The 21,998-nt window shown below is 36.3% G+C and overlaps 1 protein-coding gene across 1 annotated transcript; it reads right to left on the minus strand.

The window, feature by feature from the left end:
* Positions 1–715: 715 nt before the first annotated feature.
* LOC127087083 (cell division cycle protein 48 homolog) lies at positions 716–3,214 on the minus strand. The gene is made up of 7 exons (XM_051027935.1): positions 3,054–3,214; positions 2,780–2,945; positions 2,266–2,487; positions 2,079–2,150; positions 1,711–1,992; positions 1,254–1,613; positions 716–1,163 (listed from the first exon to the last, which is right to left on the minus strand). Exons 1-7 carry the CDS (start codon positions 3,077–3,079, stop codon positions 864–866), a joined length of 1,428 nt encoding a protein of 475 aa, XP_050883892.1. The 5' UTR covers positions 3,080–3,214; the 3' UTR covers positions 716–863.
* Positions 3,215–21,998: the final 18,784 nt, after the last annotated feature.

The following is a 21,998-nucleotide window of genomic DNA, read 5'->3' on the forward strand; positions in this document are numbered from 1 at the left end:
ACCAAAATCTATAGCTACCATACCATAAAACCTCAACAAAACCTCAAAACTCTCTCATATATCAAAACAAACAACACAAAACATCATTAAAGATACAGAAATGACTACTACTAAATGTTTCTCCTTTCTAACCATATACCTTCTTCTTTCGCTCAATTCTCTTGAAACAGCCATAGGTGGACGAGTAATTCCACCAAGTGCTCCAAGCACGGTTACGAGGCCGCTGGTTTCATCAGAAGTTGAAAATTTTGTGATGCCACAACAAGAACGTAAACAGAAAGCTTTTCAAATAGGAAGAGAAGTGAAGGGTTGTTTACCGAAAGGTTCTAGACATAACTCGGCTCCAAGCAGATTTGTTAACTTTAAGCCTGAAGGCTCTGGTGGATGTTCTAAAATACATTCGGGGAAACCTTGATGATGTTATGGTAGAAGATTTTTCATTTTGTTTATATATGATTTTTCAAGTTCACTTGTAGTGAATTGGAAAATGAGAAGTTCACATATATATGGTTTTATATCTTTGGCTTATTGTGATTTATAAGTTACAATTTTGAAGAATGTGTATGAAGGTCACATATATGGTTTTATACCCTTTTTGCTTTTAGTTAGTTTCTTAGAATAGATACATCTCAGCCACTTAAAACTAGAGAATCTAAAGATTAACATTAAAAAAGCAAGAATTATGATCCAAAAGAACAAAGAAGAACACCATCCATGATATAAACATAAACATACTGTATAAAAATTCTGTGTTAAACCAGTAACAAACTATAGTAATTTAACTTAAGTACATGAAAAGCAAAAGGCGGGCTTTAAGTTTTGCCCTTGAAAGGAAAAGTCTACAGCAGATCATTGAAGAAAATCTAACTATACAGATCATCTTCCTCAGCTCCACCAGCAGCAGTAGTTGCAAAAGGGTCAGATTCAGTAGTAGTTCTATTTCCAGTATCTGAGAACCTAAATTCACTTCCGAACCCTCTCGATTGTTGTAAGGTTTGAGCAAATGCTTGGTATTTGCGTATATCGGCGTCACTAACACTCCTACGTGCATACTTCATTGACTCCTCGAAATGAGCCGCCTTGATCTCTGCAACTTCTTCGTCAATAAGGTCTTCATCCATGGCCTCAGGGTTTTCCTTCCTTTTCCTCTCTTGCTCTATGTCCTGTAACCACGATAATTTATTAGCTCAAATCTTGTCAAAAAGAGATTCATAGAGTCGTAACAATTGAACATCTATTAACCAAACGCATACCTTTTCAATGTTTTCTCTTATAGCATATTTGCATGCTCGCTGGCATATTTCTGTAATGTCGGCACCACTGAAACCTTGTGTATACTTAGCCAATGCTCTCAAATCAACATCTTTTGCAATTGGTGACTTTCTCAAGCAGGACTTGAAGATCGAATGACGGGAATCCTCATCAGGAAGAGGAATATAGATCAATTGATCTAGACGGCCTGGCCGGAGAAGTGCGGGATCAATGATATCAGGTCTGTTAGTTGCCCCGATAATGAACACAGTCTTTTTAGCAGACATGCCATCCATTTCAGTCAGAAGTTGATTTAGAACTCTGTCGGCAGCACCACCAGCATCCCCAACACTACTTCCTCTCTACAAGAAAATATAAGCATATCTAACTTGAGTATCAACCATGGTTACAGCATAATAACATAGCAATCTAGGAGTTTAAAGTAACAAGAAAACAAACCTGAGTAGCAATGGAGTCAAGCTCATCAAAAAAGAGGACACATGGAGCTGATTGTCTGGCCTTGTCAAAAATTTCTCTAACATTGGCTTCACTTTCACCAAACCACATTGTAAGCAATTCTGGGCCTTTCACACTGATGAAGTTAGCTTGACATTCGTTAGCAATTGCTTTGGCTAACAATGTTTTTCCACATCCTGGAGGACCATAGAAGAGAACTCCTTTTGATGGTGACATCCCAAACTTCTCAAACTTTTCCGGGTGCTCAACAGGATATTGAACAGTCTGAGTCCACAGAAAATAAAAATTCAGAAACAGATCAAATTGATAAGGAAAAAAGGTATAATTAATTACAAGGAAAGATTTATGACCTCTTGCAGTTCACGCTTGACATTCTCAAGGCCTCCGATGTCTTCCCAACTAACATTAGGCACCTCAACAACCTGTCAATAGAGAGGTTAGTAAGAAAACAGACCACCAAGAAAGAAAGCTTCATTAACTAATCCAGCAATCAATTAATGATTTCGAAATATAGGAGTGGTAAAAAAGAAAACTAACAGTTTCACGTAAAGCAGAAGGGTTGCTTGTTCCAAGGGCAGTCTGGAAATGTTCATTTGTAACGGCCATGGAATTTAAAATTTCAGCATCAATTGTTTCATCCTCTAAATCAATGACATCCATCTTCTCCCTAATGCATTGCAAAGCCGCTTCAGTGCAAAGGGCAGCAAGGTCAGCCCCAACATACCCATGAGTATCTTTTCCAATTCTTTCCAAATCAACCTACCGAGAAAAAGCATAAATGATCAGCTAAAAATTTAAGAAAATTGTAAAGCAAAATAATAATCAATGCAATAAAAAACATGATTGTGGGTATTTTAGCATTACAATAGAAGAGAAAATTGTAAAGCAAAATAATAATCTCTAAACTATTCTTAATATATCATATTAGTCTCTAAACTAGTTAGTTTCTCTCCTATTCTGGAAGTAACCGAAAAGCAATTATGTGAGGAATTGAATGAAACCCACGATGAAAAAGGAATTAAATTAAAGAGGGTATTGTTCAAAATATTACCTTGATAAGGACAGTGTCACCCCGGAAAAGCCCCAAGGTTTCCATGGTTTGTGGGTGCATAGCGACAATGGAGTTGTCGTCGTTGACAGCCTCATCAACGACAAGTCGGTTAGGAGACTTCTTGCGTTCCAGAATCGCGGTGGAGAAGTCCTTTTTCACCGATTTCCTGCAATTCAAAGCGAAACTTGATTATTATTACTATTATCCATCAAATTCCAGTGATAGAAAAAAAAACGAAATTTGTGAAAGGAAAATCAAAGAAGGTTAAACTCACGAATCAGATGATTCTGGTTGAGACATTTTTTTGATTGAATTTGAATATCAATGAGTGCAGAAAAAAGCTTGACTTGTTTGTGTTTGATGAAACAAAAGCCAAAGTAATGAACTTGTTAATTTTGAAGGTTTCGATATTCACTATTTATAGATGCTTAAATTATTATTTTTAATGCCGAGATTACCCTTTATCTTGATTTTTAAATATGATTTTGTTTTATTTTTTAGAAAAATCCGGTTGCAGATATTCTTGAGTTGTGTAACCAAATAAAGAATCTTGAGTATTAATTTTAGCTTATATTGTTGCATATTACTAGGTTTTTTTAGTTTTATTTATTTATTTTAGTATTATAATATTCGTGTTACTTTTTAGGGTTGAGTGTGGGGTAAGGGAAACCATACTATTTGAGTGTATTTAAATTTAAATTTTAGTTATATTTATATTATATATTTTTTAATTAAGGAAAACTTCTCAATAAAAGATTTTAATTTTAATTTTCATGAGAAAAAGTTGGTTACTAATATTCTTGAATCATGTATCTAAATAAAAGATAAGGTTGAATTTTGATTTTCCAATTCTAATTTAATCTTTTTTAGAAAAATCCGGTGGGAGGCTTTCTTAATTTGTGTAACAGAAAATATAGGCTTAAATCTTGAGATTTAGCTTTTTAGGTACAATCTTGAGAAATAATTTCATGTGATATTTTAATTTTTTTTATGGATGTTATTAAATATTATACTCCTTCTATTTTAAAATAATCGTGACACCTTATAAAATTATTTATTTTAAAATAAATATCATATTTTAATTTTTAATATAATTTTAATATTTATTTTTTAATTTTGTTATATAATTAATATTTTTAATTTATTATTTTCTTCCTCTATATTTATCATAATTCAAATACACTAATAATAAATAAGAATAATTTAATAAAAAATATTATTTTTTATATTTATTTATTATATTTTTTTAATTTATATATAATGATCTGTTAAAATAATTATTTTGAGATTGGGGTAATTGTTTAAAGGAGTGATGACTAGACCCTAGTCATCATCAAGAGTGTGGGGAAATTGAATTTTTTATAAATTTAATCAAAATCAAATATTTACAACTCATTTATATGAGACACAAAACCAAAATCTTTTTTTTCTCAAAATCAAATTTAGAATTGATTTTAAATTTGGTCGTGGCTTCATAATCAATTTTTTTAAAATCTAAATTTATATTTCTCTCCCAAATTTAAGTACATATTTAATTTTTTTAATTCCATTGTCAAAATTTATAAAAGAAAAAAGAAGTTAAAGTATGCAATTGATTAATTATGAGTTTCTTTTTAAAATTACCTTAAATCTTTTCTTGTCTATTTTTGTTTATTGAGAATAGGGCTTAAAGAGGAAAAATTACACCAATATTAATCGTAAGATAGGAATCATTATCAAATTACCTCTAAGAAGAAGTGGGAAACAAAAGAAAAACAACAATCAAAAATATAATTTTTTTAGAGGGAGAGATAATCTCTTTCTAGCAAGAGTGTCCGCACACAAGTTTGTTTCACGATAAATATGAATATCTATAATCTCTCTATTATGAAGGAGGTAATAAAAGAGTCAACTTTATATTATTAAAATAATTTTATCGAAACTTTATTAGAAATAGTAGAAATGATTACAATTTTATTTTTTTATGAATTAAAAAAATTTCTGAAAAAATATATCTCAAAAAAATGTTTTTTTTACTAAAAAATATTTTAAATTGACTTTTATTTTATAATTTTTTAAAATTTTATTATTTAAAGAAAGGTATTGTAAAATGGTAAATATTTGAAATATATTTTCTAAGTTTTTTTTTTTAATTTCTAAGGGTCCTCTCAAGATTGGCCCTAAGAAATTTGATTAATTAGGTTCATTCCGACCTTCATTTTGTTGTTGCGCATTAGATGAATTTTGACTTGTTCCCTCAGACTTGGTTAAGTAGACTTGACATCAAGCTTCTCTTTCTCAATAATAGAGCATATGGTCTTTTAAACCTCTAGTGTTTTTGTAAGTCGATACACAATCCTTTTGTGATTTTCACTAGGGAGCAACATGTAGTTTTCATCACTCTTGTGGAGTCGGGTGTTTGACTTGGTTGTCATATATGTTGCTATCTGTTACATCAGAAGAAAGAGGATTTGGCAAGTTCTCTCAATCATCCTTGCTTCTCACTATATCCCTTGGTGTCTCATTGGAGACTTCAATGTGGTTCTAGGCACCCATGAGCATACGTGGGCTTCTTCTCCAGCTAAGCTACATATGGTTGATTCCCAACAATGATCTAATGCTAATTAGTTGTTTCACCTTCCCAAAGTTGGTGCAAAATTTACTTGGCCCAGTTGTAGGCTTAACAAAGCCTACACACAAAAGAGACTAGATAGGTTCATTTGTAACACGGATTGGTTAAATTATAGTTTAATTTGCTTACAAAACCCTCATCAATGTTAGATCAGACCATTAGCCCCTTATGTTAGACTTCAAAGTTTCACCTATGACCTTCTCCTCTCACTTTAAATTCTTGTGAATATGGGCTTCTCACCCTTCTTATAGAGACATTATTGTTGATAGTTGGAAAGCCAGTGTTATGGGGTGCTCCATGTTTATCCTGTCTGAGAAGCTCAAAAATCTCAAGGTCATTCTCAAAGTTTGGAATAAGGACCATTTTGGTAACATAACTCTCAAGGTTAGGAGTTCTAAGAGAAAGTAAAACCTAGTCCAGGACATTATCCAGGTATTCGGTTACTCTGATGATCTTAGAGCTTAGGAAAAAAATCCATGTTGGCTTTAGATGAGGATATTCAGAAAGAAAGCCTCTTTTAGAAAGAGAATGCTAAAGTCAATTAGATTTTGGATGGCGACAGGAACACCAAGTTCTTTCACATGATGGTAAGAATCGAGCAAGCTAACAATCTTATCTCTACTTTGAAGATTAATGGTGTGTTATCTCATGATCAAGATATTATGTTCAATCATGTGGTTTCCCCAATTTAGTAATCTTTTCTCTAGATACTACAATGTCTCTTCTAATCCCTCTTTAAAAATGATTCCAATGCCATTGACTAAATTAAATGTTAAATGGAAATGAAAGGTAAAAAACAACTAAACAAAATTCTGGAAAAAAATAATTAAAACAAAGGAAAAAAAAGACTGGAACAAAAAAATAATCAAATGCACGTTTGATCAGAAAAATAAAATGAACAAAAAATGATCTATGTATGACGAAGTTTAATAAAAATATTCTAGAAAAGTTCAAAAATGCAATTTAAAAAACCCCCCAAAATAGGCTTAGATTGATAAAAATACAACCACAAACAGCGTCGAAAAAATAAAGTGAGCACACCAAAATGACCAATGCGTCGCATAGTTTCATAAAACAGTTTGATACAACTCAAAACTAAAAATATTTTATCCTCTAGTTTTTCGCACAGTGTCGAATCACTTTTACTAGTCGGCCTGGAGAACCGAAATTTTATTCTGATGACTTTTGATTGACTTAAAACAATGCATGAGACAGTGGAAATGCATGAAATGCAGTTGACTTAATTTTTGAATTTAAAACAAACTGAAAGCTGATTGAATATTAACTTTTACTGAACTGATGCGAATATTTTCTATTAATGAATGACTTGAGGTTAAATTAGGGTATGACAACCTTAAGGTTTTGGATGAATACATGGTATCTCTCTCACTTTTTGGGTGAGTCTTTGAATTTTAGCTGAGTGTTTGATCCAATATGAATTATTTCCTCTCATGATGACCCATCAGAACTCTCCTTCAGATAGATAAATAAAGTCTTGGTGAACTGAAAATAGTGTTTATTATTCTATGAATCCATAACAAAACTTATGATTCATGAAAGTTGTCTCATCTTGATTTGTAGTGACTGGAAAAAATCTTCACTAATTTTATAAAAAAACATAAATGCATTAGCGCAATATAAAAAGCGGACAGACTGGCATGGGAGTGCCCGTCTGAACGCTAGTCTCTAATATAGGGCCTGGTGCTTTTGGTGTCTTATCATTATTCCCTCCATCAAAAGTCATCTTGTCTTCAAGGTGAAACTCATGATAACATTCCTGAAAGACAGTTAGACCCTCCCATGAAACTCCATCTGGTGGTGAGCCAAGCCATTAGACTAACACTTGTTTGCAAATGGAACCTTGCATAAGAATGGTCCTAGTGTCAATAATAGAAGGTGGTGTATCCATATGGTGATTATAAAAACTGTTATGTAGCAATTCACGAGGTGTCAGTGTGTCCATGCCACGAAAGGGATTAAGAGAAGAGATGTGAAATACGTTATGAGTATGATTGTCAATGGAAGTTGCACCTTATAAGAAATGTGTCTCATGCATTCAATGATTGTGTAAGGACCATACAACTTTGTGGTTAATCTGTGTTGGCGATGAGCATACACTGTTGTTTGGCGGTAAGGATAAAGGTGGACCTGAACCAAGTCACCCATTGATAAATGTAAATCACGGTGATGCATATTTGCTTGTCGTACCATACGATTTTAGGATGTTAACATATTCTCCTTAAGAACATGTCAGAGTTTGTCATGAGTCAACGGTGCCTCATCCAAAGTCTGAATAGTGGTGGAACCCTTTGTGTAGAGAGAAATGATTGGTGGCTTGTGACCATACAAAGCCTGAAACAGATACATTTTTAGTCCACTGTGAAAGCTAGAATTGTAGTGGAATTATGCCCATGGAACAAAAGTAACCCACACATGTATTGCTCGAGATTGTGACTTGTTAGGTTTGGTATGTAGTGATTGGCTGCATTTTGGAAAAACAAGTATTCTAGTCCGATGTTGAACAAGATGTCCTGACATGTTGGTTCAACATTGGAGTGTAATCATGTTAGCCAGCAAATTTCGATTATGCCGAAGAAGAAAAGTTGAAGCAAGAGGAATGGAATCATAAGGCGAAGGGTCAAGAAGGGCGAACATAGTCGAAGCGGTTCGACAATCAAGAAGGACATAAGCCAGGTCGAAAAGAGGTCGGCGAGGGTGAGCTTGTCAAATTCGAAACCTAACAAGCAAAAAAATGATATAATCAGTTGAGCAGAACATGGAAAGAGAGATTAGTCATTTCATCTCTTTTCTATACCTCTATTTCGTGTCGCTAATAAAATGTGTGTTTGATCAGAAAAATAAAATGAACAAATTAAAATGATCTACATGTGATAAAGTTTAATAAAAAAAATCCTGAAAAGTTAAAAAACACAATTAAAAAAAACCTGGAAAAACAGGCTATGACTGGTAAAAAAGTGACCATAAATAGCATCGAAAAAATAAAGCGAGCACACCAAAATGACCTACGTGCTGCATAGTTTTATAAACAGTCTGTACAAATCAAAACTCGAAATGTTTTACTAGTTAATTTTGCAAATAGTGTCTAATCGCTTTTACATGTTTGCTTGGAGACCAAAATTTTATTTTGATGACTTTGGATTGACTTTAAATAATGCATGAGACAGTAGAAATTCATGAAATCCAATTGACTAAATTTTTGAATTTAAAACAAACTGAAAGTTGATTGAATGTCGACTTTTACTGAACTGATGTGAATGTTTTCGATGAATGAATGGCTTAAGGTAAAATCAGGGTATGACAGTTGCCGTTATTTAAACATCTTTAACTAGAGGATATGAAGAACTCTTGTCTTCAAATTGTCATGGTGAAAGATAGTTTAAATATTAAACTGACCCAAAATTTTCTCTCTAACGTAAGGGATGCGATGTGGATGAACTATGAACAGAGAACCAGATGCAAATTAGACAACTTGGACTCTTTACTTCTAACTCTCTATCATGAATGAAAGTTGAAATTTTGCAAAGACACAAATAAAAATAAGTACTCTTGACTATCATCTCTTGGTATCTTTGTGATATGATGCGATGAAATGAAATGGTGAACTGCAATTAAGAAATGCTTTTGAATTATTAATCACCAGATGATATGGATGAAAATGGGGTTAAGAAATACTCTTGATCTCTTAACCATGAATTGAAATTAATGCAATGAGACCAAGTGATACTCTTGATTACTTAATCATCAAATACAATGAAGGAATTAATAAATACTCTTGATTTCTTAACCATGAAATGATGAATGCACTGAGGTTAAGTAATACTCTTGATTACTTAACTTTTAAATGTAGTGAATGAATTAAGAAATACTCTTGATTTCTTAACCATGGAATTGATGGATGCACTGGTACTAAGCAATACTCCTGGTTACTTAAGCAACAGATGCTATGTAGATGGATGAGATTAAAAAATACTCTTGATTTATTAACCATCAAATGTAATGGAATGGATTAATAAATACTCTTGATTTTTGATCCGCTGTCGCACATGAGTCAAAAACGAATTTAAGACAAAACGTAGTAAAAATGGAAGTGACACTTGAATATCGTATCTCAAGGACTCTTGGATTATTATTAACCTATTGGAATCGATTGGGGGGTTTATATTCGATTTAGAAAAAATGATTATAATAAGTGATTATGAAAAGTGATTATAAAATAAGCTAATCTACTGATTTGGTTCCTACCTATCATCAATTATTATAACTTCACTGCCCTAAGTGGATTCTATCCATGTTCGATCACAATATCAATCAACAAGCGCAAATGAAATTATCATAATTATGTTTCCTATTTTTCGAATAAAGCAATCGGTTACGAATCAAGCGAATTAACGGATTAAGCATACAGTAACACACGATCAAAATTAGGGAACAATAAATCAATCGAACCAAACAAAATTACCTTGTGATAAATTAGATTAAGTAAACAATAAACACATAGCAGAACTGAAAGGAATGGAAATTAAATTGCAAAGTTATATTAATCTCAAGTATCGGAACCTGAATACAGCAGATCGACAAAAGTGATTAGTTCTTCATAGATTTTCGTACAAAGCTTCAAAATTATTTAGTGAATAGTGAATGAGAGCGTGAATATCAACAGCGGCCACTAAGTATAGAAAAAAACTTAGCATTCGGGTCCTAACCCAACCGGGTCGGAAAACATAAAAAAAAACCCGACCCATAATTAAATATTTCTTAAGTCCGAAACTTAAATGATTTATTCGACCCTTCTTCACTCCGAATCAGTTTTATACTTCAACACAAAACTTGTAGCTCTTTTTCTTAGCTTTCCAACAAATATCAAAACGAGTCAATTCAATTCTCGTAGCTCAAGTTATGGTTTTCGCAGTGAACATGTATCAAATAACTATTAATGTTGAAAATAAAATACGAAATTAAAATAATGCTAAAAACAAACTTTTGCTTGGGCACTGAGCAACTTGAAGGTATGGAAGTGACTTATCCATCTGTAACATACCTTGCCCCAGTTTGTTGGGTCTCTGGAGAGATTTTCCTTGAGAGGATATTTGGAAGCAGTCTTACCATACTTTAACTTTAAATGGCTTGCCCCAGTGTTTCGAACCTCGAAATAGGATGCCCCTGATTAACCGATTCTTTGAGGGATTTACTGAGCCTTGAAGTGATTGACCCAGATTGGCTGAATCTTGAAACGATTTTCCCCAAATTGACTAAATCCTGGAATGGTTTACCTCTGAACACAGTGTCTTTTGACTGCTTACCCCCTGGTCAATGGGGTCCTTAAATGGTTTGTCCCAACTTGGGTCCTTTACAAATGATCGAATTTCACGCTGATTGTTTATTATTGGAACTTCCTTGACTCTAAATGTTGAATTGCAGATAAAGTTGTTTATTTAAAAATGGTAATTTTAATGCAATGCTTATGCAAGTTTTAAAATCAACATCCTTAATAAAATGACGTGATGTACAATGACTGGATCATTGGTTTATTCAAAGTGTGAAAGATGATGCAAGAACATGATACCAAAAAAAAATATTAGAAAATATCTTAGGAGTCAGGTTAACACAACCTCACTAAGCATGATTTCAAAAGAAACCTTACTTAAATTGGGTCTTTTGCATGTTGTAACGTGACTTGGTTCAAGGTTTTTTGAAACAAAGGATATAAGGCTCAAAATTTTAATTTTAACCCACCCCTTCTTCTCGATGATATCCAGTCCTATGTTCAGTTAACTCGATACAACATTCAACTTTCAAGAGAGTTTAAAGGTGAAGATGTTATGGTTCGAGAACCCATTAGATTTTTCCTTAAGGTGGCAGTCACCTACATTTTATTTGATATTCATACAAGTTTATCCTTGTTCTTTCTTTTGCCTAAAGATTTTGGTAATCCTTCTTTTTGATTTTCTTCTTATCCCTAATTTTTCCTAGACAGTTTCTTTTGAGTTGTTAGCCCAGCGGGATTTCCTAATTTTCACCTAAGTCATCTTTCAGATTTTTGACTTAGCAGGCTTTCTTTTTTCATTTTTTTTAATTTCACGAAACAACATGTGTGATATTTGTTCACTTGATTTAAAAGGGTTATGATTGTCATGTTTTGATGGTTCAAGAGAAACAACTGTTGTAAGCTTTTGAATTTTCACTACTTCTTCGACATTGTGTGATGTTTGCAAAGATAGGATACGGTTGAACCTGGGGTGCTTTTTTCTTGAATCTGAATGCATAGCCAAATTAATCGAGCAACTACCCTGCCTCTGGTTCAAATTAAAGGGTTTTTTCGAATAGAAAGAAATACCAACTTCTAGGCTTAGAAGGGGTTGACGAGGGATTAACTTCCTTATGTTTTCAATGTTTAGGAATTGAAACAATGTATGTACATCATCATTGTTGAATGCAGTTTAAGTGTCGGGTTTTTGTTATCGTCTCCACAGGGATTGTGAGATATTGCCGCCGTTCGACAGTTGTTTTAATTCTTAACTCGTAGTAACAATGGGGGTTTTGGTTTTAGTCACGGTATCTTGCATAAAAGTGTAAGAAAGTGCGGTAAAAGTTTTGGTTTTTCTATTTGAGAAATATTGTCAAAGTTAGGGTTCGAAGATCACTTTGCATGTATATGTTCGATCAACAAAACTCATAAACTCCTTTAGATGATAAACTATTTCACAAAATCCTCCCAATGTGTTTATCTCTAACACACATTGTGGGTTTTCCTATTTTGATCCATTGTTTATCTCTAACACAATCTATCAAAATGACAACTTTTTGGTTCAACTTTATGGTGAACAAAATCATTCATTACTATCTCTAGCTAACAAACAAGATTGGATGAAAACCTAGGTAAAGAGTTGGTAAACATCTCTCGATCATAAACCAACACAAAGAGTTATCAATAAAATAAAGTTTTCACCATATATTCATCATTAAAGAGTTTACAAATGAAGATCATCTCATATACACACAAAGCTTATGATCATCTACATCTAACCTTGACAAAATGAAGGACTTAACTACTCATTTTCATGGTAGCTTGTACAACAAGTTTCGGTTGAAGGTTGATCAACATCCAAGTCGAAGAATCGAGATTGGATGGGAATCCACCTTCTTTTTGTAGAATGTTGTTAAGAGATGAATAAAAATGAAGAAAAAGTGTTTCTAGGTTACAAAATATGATCCCAAGACAATCTGAAAAATATCTAAGTTTCCAAAAAAGTTCTCTCTCCAAAAAGTAGCCCTTGCTACTTATAGTACTGTTGTCTGAGCTGTCATGCTCGCTAGGCGAGCAGAATGGTTCGCCTAGCGAGCCCCAAAATAGGCCACCTGAGGCACCTGCGCTAGAAGAATCTTCCAAGCCTTGTTTGCATGTTCGTTAGGCGAAGTCCACGCTTCCACCTTCGCTCCAGCAAGTTTAGGTGGTTTTGCTACTGGAATTGTTCGCTGGGAGCTCGCTAGTGGCTCGCCTAGCGAGTAAGTGCTAGCTGTGCTTTTGACCAAGTCTGGGCGTGTTCGCTACCACCTTCGCTGGCTGCTCGCCTAGCGAGTTTGCTGACTTTGCTACTGTAAAATTCTGGGGATGTTCGCTGGAAGCTCGCTGGGTGATCGCCTAGCGAGCACTTCGCCACAGCACTCGCCTAGCGAGCATGCTGATGAATGCATTCTTTTCTTGGTCCCTTTGCCAACTTTCTTGTGCCTTCATTTTCTATTATTTCATGCCTAATTCCTGCACAATAACGCACAAATTAAAGGTACCAAGATCGTTTAACATTGTATTGCAATTCATCTAAAGCAAAGGCGATTTCGAACACTTTAGCAACAAAAAGGAGTGAAAGATGCCCACATTTGATAGCTCAAATAAGCACTTTTGGGAATCTAACAACTCTCCCCAACTAGATTCTTGCTTATCCTCAAGCAAAGTATGCCTCTTGAAGGACAAGAGGATTTGCTTAAAGAAAAAGGTTTCTCCGAAGTCGGATAAAACGGCTCAAACACAAGAAAATCAACCAGGCACAAGTTCCCAATGGTTAGAATAACATAATGCACAAGAACTAAAACTTTATAGCAATGTAAAACATGTAACAATCCACAACAATATTATCTTGAATGAATCACCCTATCTCTCCTCTTCGAATAAGGATTGAAGAAATTTCGCGTTTGCAACCGCGGGAATAATCTCACTCTCCAACAAACAATGAAGAAATCAATTCAATTCATACAATGTCTAACAATTATAAGTGGAAATGCGGAAGTGCGAAGATCACTAAGGACTTTTCCGGTTGTAGCTTGGTTAGGTTAACAAACAAGGGTCATTTCTAAGGCCATTGAAAACGAAATTGCCGATGCAAAAGAGACATTCACTGTACACTATTCACACATCTCAACTTCGTTCCATTTGTTTCTCATTTGAAACCTTCACAACTCTTATTTCACAACTCAATTTTTGTTTTTCACTATTTTTCTTCCAAGCAAGCATTCATTTTCATTTTCTCTATTTTTTTCTTTTCTTTTACATCATATTTACAAAACAGATGTTTCTCTTTTCTAATTTTTTATTTTATTTTTTTCAATGCTTGCTCGGTTTTTCAAGAGTTGTGGCACTTACCGATTCTCTTTTTCATTCTCCCCAACTTATTTCTTACTCACCCTAAATGAATGCTCTTGACTTTTTACGGCAAAAGAACAATTATCAAAATTTTTCGAGTTTCAAGAAAAAAGATTTTTGACATCTCGCTTTATTTCAAGCTGAGATTCAACTGTTTAAGCTCAAAGGGGTTAACGAATACTCTCTCTGCTCACGGGTAAGTTGTATTTGGAACTGGTTGTGCTCGATAGAAAACAAACGCCTTGATCATTTCTAATTGCTTCCACAAATTCACAATAATAAAAGACCAAGCATGAATCAAATGAATCAACAAAGTTTATTAGAATCCAGCATTTAAGTGTACAATGGAGGTTTCCTCACAATTTGTGGTTTTAAGTCCTAGATGAAACATTCGTTCAATTATGTTGCAAAAAGAACAATATTCAATTACAGAAAGAGTAAAGTTCTTAATGCATTCTAAAATTCTAACCGAAGGTAACCATGTACCTTAGCATTATTCGCTTGTTATTTTTATCATTGTCATCCAAGCTCGGATGCACCTTCATTGGATACTTCTTTGAGGAGCAACCAATCTAGAAGGTTTGACACTCAACAACCAAAAATTTATTAAACAAAAAGAAATTTAAACCAAACACACAAATTAAAAACATAAACAATACTCATTACTTACAAAATTTAAAAATGTGCATGGGGAACACAACACCCCAAAAGTACATAACCAAAACCAAAATACAACAAATCTGAAAATACAATAAAATAAAACAAACTTAGCCCCTAAAGGACTCAAAATCCTCATCACTACCGGCTTCAAAACCGGTAGCATCATCATTATCATCATCATCCTCAGCACCACCAGTAGTATCAGCACCAGAAGCACCGACACCCGCCCCCTCTCCGAACACAGACCTGTCCACAGGCCAGCTAGCGTGCTGCAGAAACTGCACATGTGTCATCATTGAATGCTCACCGGAGGGGTCACGCACCTGCAACTGTAACAACTGCATAGAATCGTGAATATCAAGCATGGCGCGCTGAGTTTCCGCCATTCAATCCCAATTATAGTTGCAGACAGCCTGCTGGAAAGGATCAGATCCCTGAGCAAAAGTACCAGGACTATCAGAAGCCCCGGTAACATCAGCAGCTGAACTACTCCTTAAGTTCTTCGGTTTGCAGTACTTGGCCACATATCTGTCATTGATGGCTGGCGGGATCCTCACTTGACTCCGGGAGGGTAGCTTCACCCTCGAATGTTGGCACAATGCCATGATGAGACACGGGAAAGCAATGGGACAGTTAACTCATGCCCCCGACTTTAGCCCGCTCTCAATCACGGACTTCAACTCTAAAGCAATTATACTTGCCACATCAATCTGGATATTCGTGAGAATGCAGTGAACCAAGTGTGCCACTGGGATCGGCACGGTTGAGGTGTGAGACTTGGGTTTTATATTTGTCAGAACCAACATAAGGATCAGTTGAGCCAAGGGAATCATGTCCTCCCTATGGTATCTCATCGGAACCCCAGATGGGTTCAACTCAACTGATTTCCCTTCAAATAATAGGGCGGCAGAAATAGAATCGGTATCCCGGTGAAGCCTCAAATCCCTATGGTATGTGTCCCTCTCATTGGCTCCCAGATGGAGCGGTTCACCCAGTACACAGTTAATTGCATCCCGATCGAAAGCAACCATATGGCCGGACACTCTAGTCGTCCATGTGAATGGCTCGTCGTTGTTAGGTAGTGCGTTCGCGTAGAACTCACGCACTATTTCGATGTCATAATGCTCAAGGGGAGATATCAACCGGTCCCACTTCTTGTTATGAATCAACCCTGCAAATGTTCGGTAGGTGCCTTCGGGGTTGATTATAAACCTTTTTTCTGGCAAATTTTTTCTCTTTTCTAAAGCCACATAGCGAGCGGCCTACTTTGCCCCGACGAATTTGTCGGTGTCGAACTGTATGGGAACGGTACGGGAAGTGCTCCCGACCTTTCTTTTCTTCGACGCGCTCGACCTGGATGCCATCTGCAAAATTATAGAAAAGACATAACACAAAACCACAGAACAAATTAGAGCACAAAACAGAAAAATCGATTGCTGTCATGGTCGCTACTGCTTCGCCTAGCGAGGACCTAGCGAAGCTTCGCTACAGGTTCGCTTAGCGAAGTGGCAGCGAACGCTCGCCACAGATTCGCCTAGCGAGATGCTCGCGAATCTTACGGGTGTTGGGTTCTGCAATGTTTAACAACCAAATTCCAGAAAACCTTAAGTCTCATGGTATCCATTTCAGAAACTAAGTGATATATCATGCAAGGCATAGTTCTAAGATACATGCAAATCTAAACCCACATGCAAAACCTAATGATACCCACTCCCCCAAATTCACCCTAAATGTCACATACTTCAGAATTTTACAAATTGGAAACATAAAGTAGTGGAGAAAGGCCAAACCTGATTTGAGAGATTGATTGAATTTGAAATGCACGGTTAGGTTTGCAATACAATGTTTAGGGTTTGAGTGAGATGAAAAGTGAGAGAGTGATTGTGAGTTCTGAGTTCTGAGTTCGTGAGTGCAACACTTTAAAAATGGTTTTTTTTGGGCCCAAAAGAGTGGCCTGCTGAAAATTAAATGGGTTATGCCACGCATCGCTCGCTACTGCTTCGCCTAGCGAGCAGCTAGCGAATCAGCTCGCTACTGCCTTCGCCTAGCGAGCAGCTAGCGAGCATGACAGCATTTTGATTTTTCAAAACAGCATTCCAAGCACATATCAGCAAGGTTATCAATTGGAACCCTAATACCACACAACAGAAAGCTTTTAAATACTTACAATGTTGGGGTGCCTCCCAACAAGCGCTTGTTTAACGTCGGATAAGCTCGACGGTTCGATGCTCACAGAGGAGCATCCAAGGAAATTGCGCAGCTTCCGCGATCCACTTTGTTGAGCAACTTCCTCAAGGGCTTTGTTGTCTTCAAGAGGTTCTTGATGAACCTTTGATAAAATCTGATACCACCCTTTTCGGAACTATTTGCATAATGCTCACCCATTCACCATCGGAGATAGAACAATTCATCCCGGCCTCTACTAGTTTGACAACGTCCTTCTTTTTCAGCACTCGCATCAATTGATTCTCCTCTTTTATGGACAAAGTGTTGCTAATGATTACCAGTTTAGTACAGTTATCACCAAGGAACACATACTTCAAATGTGTCTCTAGTTTTGGCTCCTCCACTTTCTTTGTCATATCCAATCCTTCGCTTGTGTCTTCATGATAAACAAGTTCTCCACAAGCTTCTAATTCATGCAACAATGCTTCCATCTCTTTTCCTTTATTTTTGGTCGAAACTTGGTATACTCCGATAAGAGATCTTTCGGAAGGATTAGAAACATGAACCTGGTTTGCGACCTCCACTAGCTTCTCCTTGGTAGCATCGATTCGGAAAGAATCATGCTTCTCATTAGGATGCTTTTTGGCTTCAAAAAGATGGAAGGCTACCTCTTCATTTTGGACCCTTACTTTCATCAAACCGTTGTCAAAGTCGATCATCATGCGTGCGGTTTTCATGAATGGTCGGCCAAGAATAAGCGGAGCATCATTGTCCTCTTCCATATCAATCATAATGAAATCAACCGGGAAGAAGAATTTGTCAACTTTCACTAACATGTCTTTAGCAACTCCATATGGTGAAGTGGTAGACTTATCAGCTAGTTGTAAAGTCATCTTTGTAGATTTGATCTCAATATTTCCCAATCTTTTAACTATGGATAGGGGGATTAAATTGATGCTAGATCCCAAGTCAATCAAGCCATTACCCGTGTAGGTGTCTCCGATGGTTACCGTTAAAGCGACTCGTCCCGGATTGGATTCCTTTCTTGGGAGAGTTTTTTGAATGATGGCACTACATCATGCATCAAGCAAGATTGTCTCTGGTTCCGTGTACCTCCGCTTTTTAGTAAGTATGTCTTTCATGAATTTCTCAATTTCCATACTTTCTTTATTTTCAACTTCACCATTCTTTTCATCCTTTTCATCCTTTTCAATACTATCCTCTATTATTTTCTCCTCATCATTTTTCTCATCCTCTTTTTTTTACTCTCATCTCTCTTGTCACTCTCACTAATCAACTCCCTTCCACTTCTCGTCGTTATCGCTTTACAATACTCTTTTGGATTCGTTTGCGTGTTCGCCGAAAAAGATGGTCCGGGTTGTTGTTCCGCTAGTTGTGTAGCAAGTTGACCGACTTGAGTTTTGAGATTTTTGATTGTCGCATCGGTGCTCTTTTGATTAGCCATCGACATTTGCATAAATTGTGTCAATGTCTCTTCTAACTTTGAAGTCACGACCGGCGGTTGTTGAGGTTGGTAAGGATTTTGGGGAGGGTTTTGACGGCTAGAAGAACCACCCCCGTAACCTTGGTTATGGTAGTAGTTACCCCTTGGTTGGAACCCTTGATTCCCTTGAAAGTGTTGTTGTTGATTTTGAGGATGTGGTTGATACGGTTGTTGTGGTTGTTGCCTCGGTTGGTAGTCTCGTTGGTTCGCCATGTAATTCACTTCTTCGAACCCGGGAGGTGGACAAAATCCGGTGTCATGCTCACCTTTGCAAAGCTCACAACAAGCTATTTGTTTAGCTTTTGAAGGTTCTCTCAACTCTTTTATTTGTTGAGTTAAGAGTTCAACTTGTTATGAAATGAGTTTGTTTTGGGCAAGAATAGCATCGTTCGTCCCAAGTTCAAGCACTCCCGGTTTCTTCAAAGAGTTGCCTCTACTTTGACTTTGGAGGTCATTTAGAGTCATTCGGTTAATGATATTTGTAGCTTCTTCGGCGCTTTTAGACAACAAAGAACCACCCGAGGTAGCATCCAACAAAGTTTTGCAATTTGGTTGAAGGCCATTCTTGAAAATGTGGATTTGAGTCAATTCATCAAAACCATGCCCTTTACACTTCCGAAGCATGGATTTGTGAAATTCTGGTGTAGTCAGAGTTCAGATGTTCTACTCCAAGTCATGACATCTGATCCAACATTGTTACTAATACAGCAAGACAATTATACAAATTAAAACCCAGTACTGATATGCACACATTCACAGATGTCACGACATCTGCTACTATATCACCATAGAGTGGAAGAACACCCAGTTCTGTCCATTTGGTACAAAGACACAACAAAGATCAAACATGGCACTTACTTCTGTTGAGCCTGCACAGTTATCAGCATGATGTCTTAACATTGATTTGAACATCACCTGTTACAGCATTGCAGGTTGACCTTATTTTATAACAGACAGAATTATAACGTGCAGAAGGTAAAAACACAAGTAATTGTTAACCCAGTTCGGTGCAACATCACCTACTCTGGGGGCATACCAAGCCAGGAAGAAGATCCACTATCAGCAATATTAATTCAGAGTTAAACTCCCCCGTTTACAACTCTTCACTTAATCCCTACCCAATGCAATCTATACCTAAGAACTCCTAGATAGAAACCTCCAGTTTCCATTCCTATCACTACAATTACAATGTATTGCTAAACAACTTGAACTTGCTTCACAACTTCGTTCAAGACCATAACAACTCTTACCTACAGGCTTTGAGTCACAAATAATCTCATGCTTTGAGCACTGAGAAACACATGGTAACCTTCCCACAGGTTAGGAGGTTTACCGCACACACACACCTAATTTTACATGGTTTGAGGCTACCAAAACCTAGGTTACAATCTGCTATTTATAACCTAAACACCCAACTAGATTTGGGCCTTGTACTTGTATTTCCTAAAATTAAGGTTAGGCAAGTTAACCTAATTTCCACATATTAGGGTGCTAACAAATAGGCTATTTGTTAGGGCTCTTGAATTTAGCTCTTTTGTTAGTTTCCTGGATTTTAGCACAGCTGTTAGATTCCTGAAGAAAAGCCTGAGAAAAATACTGAAATAGAAAAACTAACCATCCTACAATTTAGCATATGCTCTCAGAAATGAATGTCACAACATTCAGTTTGACGTCCAGAACATAGGCCATATGCTAACTCTGTTATTCTCCTGAAAACCAGTCTGAAAGAAATACTGAGCTGTAATAAATACTGAACTATACCAGAAAAACTAACTGGCCTATTAGTCAGTATCTGCTGTCAGGAACGAATGTCATAACATTCAGTTTGCCATCCAGACAATAGGCTGTGTGCTAGGTCTGTTATTCTCCTGAAAAACAGCCTGAAATAAATACTGAACTACAACAGAAAAACTGATTAATCTATAATTCAGTATCTGCTGTCAGGGATGAATGTCATAACATCCAGTTTGACATTCAGTAAATCCTGTATTAGCTAATCCTGCAGCATACTACTTAAGCATGTCATGACATCAGTCAAGACATCTAAGTACAGTAACTGTTTTAACACAAAATGCAGCCAATCAAAACATCTACAAACTCCCCCTTTGACAAATTTTTGGCTAAAACAACTTAGCATCACAACAGAGTTCACAACACCGGAAAGCACACATCCAAGCAGAGAATCAAGTTGGCTAATACACTAATCACACACCGAAGATAAACTTCACACAGCAGCAGCACATAGAAGATAGCAAACAACAGCATAACCTCTTGTTTTAGAGGACCTTCATCTTCACAGAAATCTGTTGTTCTGGGGTACATTTGTTACTCCTCCTTTTTGTCAAAAATGTTGCCAAAGCAACACTTAATATTACAGACCAACAACAATAAAGTTACAAGCAAATTTTAGAAACACACACTTGATTTTACTTCACAGTTTCAATCAAGAATACACACTCTTGATCTTGCTTTACAGCTTTGATCAAGACTACACCCACTTGATCTTGCTTCACAGCTTTGATCAAGCAGACACACACTTTTGCTTCACAACTTTAGAGTGACGAATTTCAGCCATAAATCAGATCTTCAATCAAACACAGATTGCCATTAAGTGTGCAATCACAAAACACCAGACATTCACACTGAATGTTCTGTGTACAGGGTGTCATGACATCGGGTCTGACATCCTGGAAAAATCCTGCATAATTCCATAATTCCTTTTATAACTTCCAGCAGGTACAATCATATCAGATGCCATGACTTTGTGTATGACTTCTTGAAAACACTCTTGCATGAACATGTTCTTGAACTCCAGCAGGTACAGATCATATCAGATGCCATGACCTTGTGTATGACATTCTGAAACAAATACTGCATGAACATGTTTTTGAACTCCAGCAGGTACATAGGATATCTTATGTTAAGACATCACACATAACATCTTGTGAACACTCTTTGTTTTACCAAAATTGCTCCCCCTTTGGCAAATTTTGGCTGAAACATATATCTTTTCCTTTTTGTTCACAAGGTAAACTATCAGCAGTTAAACAACATAACAGTAGTTTAAACAGCAACAGAAGCAACACAATTACTAGCTTTCTGGTTACTAGTAATACACACATGCACAAGGGTACTTTTCCTCCCCCTAAATCTGTGCAACAAAAACAGAATTACTAGTTAAGGATGCAACTAGTAAGACACACAAATGCACAAGGGTACTCCTCCTCCCCCTAAATATGTGCATACATCAAATAACAGTAACTCCAACACCTGTACCACACAACTGTAACACACAGGCTCATTCTAATATATCATAATGAGACACACCACATCCATATTTCCTTATGACTGTAAGTTTCAGAAGGAAATAACAATATTGTCCAAGGCAATGTCATGACATCCGGTCAGACATTCTTCTGCTCACTCAGCCTTGACACACACCACATCATCCCAATAACTAACAAGGTGCCATACCTTGTTATCTGAGAACTCATAGACCACAAGCTTGATGATTACTTGCAGCGCAAAGACAGAACTCCCCCTGTCATGAACAACCAACTCTTCTCTTAAAACTTGGAGATCACACATGAACATATCCAACACCCCAAAGTTGGACCTTCAC

The sequence above is a fragment of the Lathyrus oleraceus genome, chromosome 5 (assembly GCF_024323335.1).
Source record: "Lathyrus oleraceus cultivar Zhongwan6 chromosome 5, CAAS_Psat_ZW6_1.0, whole genome shotgun sequence".
Lineage (NCBI taxonomy): Eukaryota > Viridiplantae > Streptophyta > Magnoliopsida > Fabales > Fabaceae > Lathyrus > Lathyrus oleraceus.

What these genes read in the sequence shown, in the direction of transcription:
- LOC127087083 (XM_051027935.1), bottom strand. Translation starts at nt 3,079, where the DNA reads ATGTCTCAACCAGAATCATCTGATTC. An exon ending in TCAAGCGTGAACTGCAAGAG is followed by an intron (nt 1,993 to 2,078) that starts GTCATAAATCTT and finishes CTGTGGACTCAG; the next exon opens with ACTGTTCAATATCCTGTTGA. An exon ending in TTGACTCCATTGCTACTCAG is followed by an intron (nt 1,614 to 1,710) that starts GTTTGTTTTCTT and finishes ATTTTCTTGTAG; the next exon opens with AGAGGAAGTAGTGTTGGGGA.